At 36.1% G+C, this 7,949-nt stretch overlaps 2 protein-coding genes across 3 annotated transcripts; one reads left to right on the top strand and one right to left on the bottom strand.

Annotated features, from left to right (window-relative positions):
• Positions 1 to 4,272: 4,272 nt before the first annotated feature.
• Positions 4,273 to 5,266, top strand: LOC121777770 (guanine nucleotide-binding protein subunit gamma 2-like). Its single transcript, XM_042175125.1, has 5 exons — positions 4,273 to 4,448; positions 4,540 to 4,676; positions 4,819 to 4,871; positions 4,937 to 4,981; positions 5,064 to 5,266. The coding sequence occupies exons 2-5, from the start codon at positions 4,560 to 4,562 to the stop codon at positions 5,146 to 5,148; spliced, it is 300 nt and encodes a 99-aa protein (XP_042031059.1). The 5' UTR covers positions 4,273 to 4,448; positions 4,540 to 4,559; the 3' UTR covers positions 5,149 to 5,266.
• LOC121777769 (ADP-ribosylation factor-like protein 5) lies at positions 5,222 to 7,211 on the bottom strand. Of its 2 annotated transcripts, XM_042175123.1 has the most exons (3): positions 7,071 to 7,211; positions 6,705 to 6,903; positions 5,222 to 5,731 (listed from the first exon to the last, which is right to left on the bottom strand). In XM_042175123.1, coding segments are annotated over exons 1-3 (561 nt in total). In that variant the 5' UTR covers positions 7,073 to 7,211; the 3' UTR covers positions 5,222 to 5,371. The 2 variants fall into 2 exon arrangements, with proteins under 2 accessions (XP_042031057.1, XP_042031058.1); XM_042175124.1 differs by having other exon boundaries at positions 6,705 to 7,163.
• Between the last annotated feature and the right edge of the window lie 738 nt (positions 7,212 to 7,949).

The raw sequence follows: 7,949 nt of genomic DNA, 5'->3' as shown, positions 1-7,949 counted from the left end.
TTGGGTAGGGAACCCAAATGACCGAAAATTCACTGCTGGGTACTTTACCTTTATGGGGGAACCTCGTAACATGGAGGAGTAAGAAGCAGAAGGTAGTAGCTCTATCTAGCACAGATGCAGAGTTCAGAGGAATCAAGAGTGGACTGACAGGGATATTATGGTTACGAAAGTTGATGACAAAATTGGATCTCCGACTGGCTCTTCCATGCAGATTGTTTTGTGACAATAAGGCGGCCATAAGTATCTCCGAAAACCCGGTACAACATGACAGAACCAAACATGTGGAGGTAGATAGACACTTCATCAAAGAGAACATTGAAACCAAAGTAGTAGAAATGCCTTATGTTAAATCTGAAGATCAATTGGCAGATATCTTAACAAAGGCGGTGAACTCGAAGTCGTTCGACGAAGTACTGTGCAAGCTAAGTATTGGGAATCCCACTACCTAGCTTGAGGGGGAGTGTTAGAAGATCCCACGAGATCACAGTAAATTAAGGGAATTATACGGGAGAATATTGTGCCATAAATATAGCATAGTAATTATTATAATTTAGGTTTACCTTATTTATAGAATACCTTAGCCTATATAACATTGTAGCCTCTATGTTCATAATGTAATGAATAAGAATATTTTTTCCAATCAAGCTCTAACAGTTTGTTTAAATAAAAATGAATAGGCCTATTTATTTGTAGCAAACATTTTAATCTTAAATGGTTTATTTATGAATAGGGATGTTATGTTAGGATTTATTTCTGAGTTTTTTTTATGTTAGAATGTATGCTCCTTGAAGTGTGCCCTAGTATAGTGTAATTACTGGTGGAGATTTGTAGTTGATTGCTTGGATGAAATATTACAAATAACCCAGCTTGCGACGTCGTTTGGAAGGCAATATAATTCTAATCTATTCCACTTCCACTTATTGGTAATTGCACTATGCATAAAGTCTAACGACCAAACCACCAAAAACCACACTTAGCAAAAACACCATTGATTGTGCTTATATTTGTAGTAATTGACTTATTTGAAATTCATGTTAAGATGTGTATTTTGTACTATCTAATAGGAGGATGAATGCAGGTAGAATGAAAAACTATAAACAAAACCCTTGTTACATTGCCCACACTTAGGAGTTAGGGGTTGTTCGTTGCAATATTATACTATTTCGTAATTAAATTTGTAGTGTGTTAGGTTAATAAGATTGAATCTCATAATTTAATTGTAAATAGATAATCATGTACTAATTAGTCATATTTAACTTGCTCTAATTAAAATAATCTCACAACTTAATCATAAATTATATTTTATTACTATTTTATTTAGAAAACCGAATAGTACCTTCAAATACTGGAATAAAGTGATATTTTTCATGGGCTTATGGCATATGTCTTAAGCCCAATTATGACCAATTTACAAACCTACATAATTAAAACCATGCCCACCGCGGCCAATGTAAAGTGGCGTTAATTTACTTCACATTCTTTTTAAATTTTTCTCAAAGTAAATCAAATAATATAATGTATTTTTTCTCTAGTTTGAAGTTTAAGGAGTAATAATAATTTGAGCGAACTGCACCAAATAACCCTAATGACTTTCTTCCTATCGAGTAGAACCGAGCAATGCACTGCTACTATTTGCGAATTGGAATGTAGATAGCTAGAGAGAAGAGAGATGCTTTTGTTGGTGTGTTTTCCATCTCTCAAACTCACACATATTTATAGGATAGTAGAAGCCGCATGGAAGATCTTAGTATTAAGACACCTCATAAAATATTTGAAGGTTACACTACATGAAAGGCCAAAGGTTTGGCCTTTTCTAATTTCCCACGTTTTTTCCTACAAGAAGCTACTTTGGGAAAATAAAATAAACAATAAAAAATTCAAATATATCAATATAGAATAATGATCTAGGGAAACCACTACTTAAATGCATAACTAGAGAACACGAATTTAGTTCACTATAAGAGCGATTTAGTTCACTATAAGAGTGATTTAGTTTACTACAGGAATGAGTGAACCAAAACGCCTTTATAGTGAATTAAATTCTTCACGAAGTAAATACTTGACTATAATGGTGTTTTGGTTCACTCCTTCATGTAGTGAACTAAATCACTCTTATAAATCACTCTTATAGTGAACTAAATCGCTCATATAGTGAACTAGATCATTTTGATCTAATGGTTGAGATTTGTTATCTAGTTATACACTTATTATTAGTTATTCTCTAGTTATGCATTTAAGTAGTGGTTTCCCTAGATCATTACTCGTTGATATAAGTTTAAATATATAGCATGTATCCCCTCATATGAATATAAATATCAAATTGTGTACTACGCTATTATAAATTCTAAAATATTCTTAAGGGTTTGAGGTGATATAAGTTTAAATATATAGCATGTATCCCCTCATATAAATATAAATATCAAATTGTGTACTACGCTATTATAAATTCTAAAATATTCTTAAGGGTTTGAGGTTATGCTATGGATTTTCATGATTAGATCCATTAATTTTACCCAATATATACCAATCGTATTTGGTCTCTAATTAGATAATAAAGGATAATGGATCTAGCTACAAAAATAGATCTAAAAGGAAAAGAAGAGGAAGAATGTATATAAAGGGGGGAATCCTCCTTGGACCGTAAGACGTTCTCTAATAAAATGAGGACAACTTTAAACTACTTTTATTAAGAAAAACGTTCTATTGGCTTCACAATCCATGAATACACATACACCAAACCTATACCTTTACTTAAATAAATCTGGATAGAAATAAACAAGCTAGGAATTGGATAAATCTTTAAAAAAAATAATGCTCTCAAAGGAGTCCTATAATTTCAAACTCATCAAAGTCTAAACGACAAAATTCTTTAAAGGGTCTCTTTATACAACCCTTTTATGGAATGAAAAATAACAAAGCAAGGGCGTGAAAATCTTGCACGGGACCCAGCCCGGGTAAGAGTCACACTTGAGCCAACTGGCTCGAGTCAAGCTTCTGGACTCGGCACCCTCGGTGGTGGGACCTAGCCCGTGTGAGTGTGGCATGGACACAACTCTGCCCGGGTGGCGACACTAACTCGGCATCCTTCTGCTGGAACCGAATAGGGTGAGGGCGGCGTGAACACGACACGGCCCAAGTGGACAGGCAGGACTCGCCTGGGAAAAAACAACCCTCCCGAGTGGACAAGGGCGGACGCAGAAAAGTAGATCAATAGGGGCCAGAAACGTAGATCGATAGGGGCTATGTCTACTATAATTTATTCGAAAAAATATTTTTAGGTTATGGGGATTGTTGGTAGGGGCTTTGACCTTACAATTTACATAAAATTTGCACAAATCAAACTACTCTAGACTATAAGAAAGAAAAATAAAAAATATTGATTTATTAGGGGCTTAAGAGTATCCACAATAGGAACGCCGCCGCGGCCGCGCCGCAACAGTCTATTGCTGGACGAGGTGAGTCGCGGCGGGGAGGGCGGAGCAGCATTTGCGACGTGGAAGGGGCGGGGACGCGGCAGCCTATTGCACGCCGCCCGCGGCGGCGCCGACGTTTGTAATTTTTTTTTTCTTAATTTATTTATATAATACAACCTATTCCCAATTCATTTTTCCATTCCAATTATTTTTATTCTAGTCCAATTAAAATATACCAACAATTGACAAAATAATGTGATTTGTGGTTGTGATGTGGTTGCTTATTGGGCTGGACAAGTTTTTGTGGCTGTGTTGTGGCTGTTTATTGAACTGGACAAGTTTTTGTAGTTGTGGCATGGATGTTCCACTCTATTGTGGACAATCTAAGCCCCTTGATTGATACATGTGTGTCCGCCAATGCGGGTGTATGTGGCACAACATCCACCCAGCCCAGGTAGGCTTTATGGACTCCCTCTTCAGGCCCCATCCTTATTTCTTTCTCGTTTTGGAGTTCCTAATGAACACGGCCATGTCTTCATTGCTTGTGTCATTGGCTTTCCAAATGCCTTCAACGGGTTCGGGCTTATGGGCACGGTTCTTATGATCGTATCATGTTGTTTTTATCATTAAGAAAGTGAAAAAAAAACTTCATGTACGAATCACGATTACACTCTAAGCTAGTAATTGACTACTAATGATAGTATTATTTTGTGCAAGATTACTCGTGTTTTAAACACGGTTGTGGCTGAAATTTGATAGTCTTATTTGGCATAACGTTAGAGAACACACCACCAAATCTCCATTATTTAAATCTTGATAATATCCAAATTCAGGGAAAGAGAATAACACCCATAAATCATGTAATCCAAAACCACCCACTCCCCAAAAGGCTAAAGTTCCTATTTTTTCTCCCCTCCTTTTCTGCTCCCTTTTCTCTCAATACTGTTTTGAAACAGAAAAAAGCCACTAAATTCCAAGCTTTATTGTGAATTTTTAAGGCTAATGATACAGCAATACAGCTGAACATCTAAAAAGGTAGCATCTTTGACGACTCCACGAATTCGGCATCTCTATCTGTTTTCTGTTTTTTTTTTCTGAATCAGCAGATAAATACTACATTGCTAAGATTAAAAAAAGAGAAACAAAATGCAAAGTGGGAATGGAGTGGAGGCAGAATCAGTGGCGGCAGCAACAGATATGAGAGGGAAGCACTGGATTTCTGCTGAACTCAAGAGGCTTGAGCAAGAAACTCGATTCTTGGAGGTTCTATTAATGATGTTTGCTTTGTTGTTTTATTGTGTTTCTGTTATTGGATATAGTGTTTTTAGTTTTGGGAGTGGTTAAATGTGAAATCTTGATGGTTTTTGTATGGTGCATTTTTATCATTTCAACACTGCATATACAGGAGGAACTGGAGCAGCTGGAGAAAATGGACAATGCCTCTGCTTCTTGTAAAGAGTAAGAATTTATTCAATTACTTAATCTTACAATACATATTGAAACTCTTCCATTTTTCTTCCCAGAATGCTAAGTAACGTTCGAACCAGACCGGATCCTTTGCTCCCGCTGTAAGAGCTCTTACTAATTTAGCATCATAAAATCAACCATTTATATGCCCTAAATCCTTTGTATGTATCTGTTTTTTTTCAGAACATTAGGGCCCATGAATCCAATCTGGGACAGATGGTTTGAAGGACCACAAAATTCTTCAGGATGTAGGTGTCCCATACTATGAAAGATGTCATTTTAGCAGATCTATAATAGTATTCTTTATCTTTATGAGTGATTGGGAACTTGATAGTATAACATTTTCACCAAAAACATCAATATGATGCTTTTTTCATTTAACATTATCTGAAGCATCAACTTAGATCTTTGAGAAACACATAAAAAAACACTGGGGATAGGTGTATTCAGTTGTAGTGAATTAGAAGGTACATCGGATGATTTGAGTGCTTCTAGCTCGTTGCTTTTCCAGCGACTCGTTGTGCAATCCACCCCAAACCATCGTATAGGCCTTCGCCAGTTAGTGCACTGCAGGCTTGGATGTGCCAGTCGTGATTCTTGATACTGTGAAGGGATAAAGCATCGGTTATCTCAGCAGGGGTCATGGCGTCCTTCAGATCCTGCTTGTTTGCATATACGAGCACTACTGCACTCTGGAGATCCTCGTTTGGAAGCAGCCCAAATAGCTCGTCTTTCATTATGGAGATCCTAGCTCTATCAGTGCTGTCTATCACTACTATAACCGCATGAGTCCCACGATAATAAGTTGTCCACGACGTCCTAAGCCTATCTTGCCCACCAAGATCCCATACCTGATGATGAGAGGGGAAGATTCAAATAACATTAGAACAAGGAAACTCCTATTTACTGAAAAAAGAGTCTCTGAGTAATTTTTACACGGTTCAAGTAAAATATAGGCCCAGATTAAGTTATTTCAAGCCTATCGATATGTACAGTGGTTAATAGCATGAAAGATTATTGAAAAATTCTACTCTGGCAGATGTGAAGAAGACTAGTATCATCGCACCCATATTTATAGCTAAAACAATTTGTCAGCCCTAAAAGCTCGAGTTCTCCGACTCAAAATGTTAAAGGTCCAAATAAAAATGAGGGTCGCAGCCTAGTTATGAGGATTCGTCTCTGTTACTATTTACACCCTCGATCATATACAAAGTGGAGTATTTCAGTATATCCAGTAAGTTATTGAAATCAGACAGTACTAGGAAAAGGGGGAGCCTAATACTTACTAGTTTTGATAAAAAGAGGCAACTCTAGGAGGAACCCAACCACAAAACTAAGTTTCCACCATCCTGTTATTGATTCATATAGCTGATCAACTTCAGGTTTTGAGACTACTGCCTTAGATATCTACATAATATCATATCAAAGGTAGCTAACTAAAGGCAGCACACAAACATCACACCCCAATATGTAGCCAACTGAGTTAAATGCAAGTGTCATCTTCCATTCAGGACAAAAGAAGACTGCAGCATTCGTTTATCGCTCAATTTGACATAATAGGCATCCAATTAAACCACGAACGAAGAGAAACAGAGCCAAAGAAATGGGTTTTAAAAGCAACCAACGACTCACATATCAAGTAGTAATTGATTCAAAACTAAGCCAATATATACCTACTAAAATAGTGAATATTCATACCCAAAATTATCTTAAATCCACAATCATCACAGAGCAAAAATTAGGGGAATCGAACACACATGAATAAAAATCCCAACTTGCATTCGAAACCCAATCCCAATTAAAATTAGAGGTGAAATCACGCACCTCAAATCGAATATTTTTGTAGACAACCTCTTCAACGTTGCTACCGACAGTTGGATGCGTGGTGACGACCTCCCCCAAATGGAGCTTGTAAAGCGTCGTCGTTTTGCCGGCGTTGTCCAGCCCCACCACCACGATCTTGTACTCTTTCGCCGGAAACAACATAAACCACATCTTCGACATCAGCGCCCCCATCGATCCCCTCGATTTTTTCAATCCAACAACAAATTCAATAAATTCAGATCGGATGAGAACTACTATACTTATTGTTGAGAATTAAGATTAAGTTTAATTAGAGCAGGTTAAATATAAATAATTAATACATAATTATCTATTTACAATTAAACTGTGAGAACCAAACACACTTACATATTTAATTACGAAATAGTGTAATATTGCAACGAACAGCCCCTAACTCCTAAGTGTGGGCAATGTAACAAGGGTTTTGTTTATAGTTTTTCATTCTACCTGCATTCATCCTCCTATTAGATAGTACAAAATACACATCTTAACATGAATTTCAAATAAGTCAATTACTACAAATATAAGCACAATCAATGGTGTTTTTGCTAAGTGTGGTTTTTGGTGGTTTGGTCGTTAGACTTTATGCATAGTGCAATTACCAATAAGTGGAAGTGGAATAGATTAGAATTATATTGCCTTCCAAACGACGTCGCAAGCTGGGTCATTTGTAATATTTCATCCAACCAATCAACTACAAGTCTCCACCAGTAATTACACTATACTAGGGCACACTTCAAGGAGCATACATTCTAACATTAAAAAAAACTCGGAAATAAATCCTAACATAACATCCCTATTCATAAATAAACCATTTAAGATTAAAATGTTTGCTACAAATAAATAGGCCTATTCATTTTTATTTAAACAAACTAATCTTATTCGCACGGAAGTCCAACTGTCCGCGCGATGAAAGCCCAATCCAATACCTAAAGGATGAAATGAAAGCCCATTTACCCTCTCCAAGCTCAAATGATTTTTCATAGTCAATCTTAAACACATGAATAAATTTTTTGTATATGAGTAGTAGTATATAGATGAACATATTATTTCATAATACAAATACATTTCGTAATTAATTTATTAAATTATGTATAAATAAATTTGAAATTATATTTTTGTAAATAATTAAATATATTTATAAGAAATTAGTCACACAAAAAATTAAAATTTTGAATTTGGTAAGTTAATTCAAGAGTGCTCGCAAACTTCAAAGTGTTAATAATA

Source organism: Salvia splendens, chromosome 18 (assembly GCF_004379255.2).
Source record: "Salvia splendens isolate huo1 chromosome 18, SspV2, whole genome shotgun sequence".
NCBI classification, from domain to species: Eukaryota; Viridiplantae; Streptophyta; class Magnoliopsida; order Lamiales; family Lamiaceae; genus Salvia; species Salvia splendens.
Note: the sequence above shows the minus strand (reverse complement) of the source record. Positions and strands in the feature narration are given on the sequence as shown.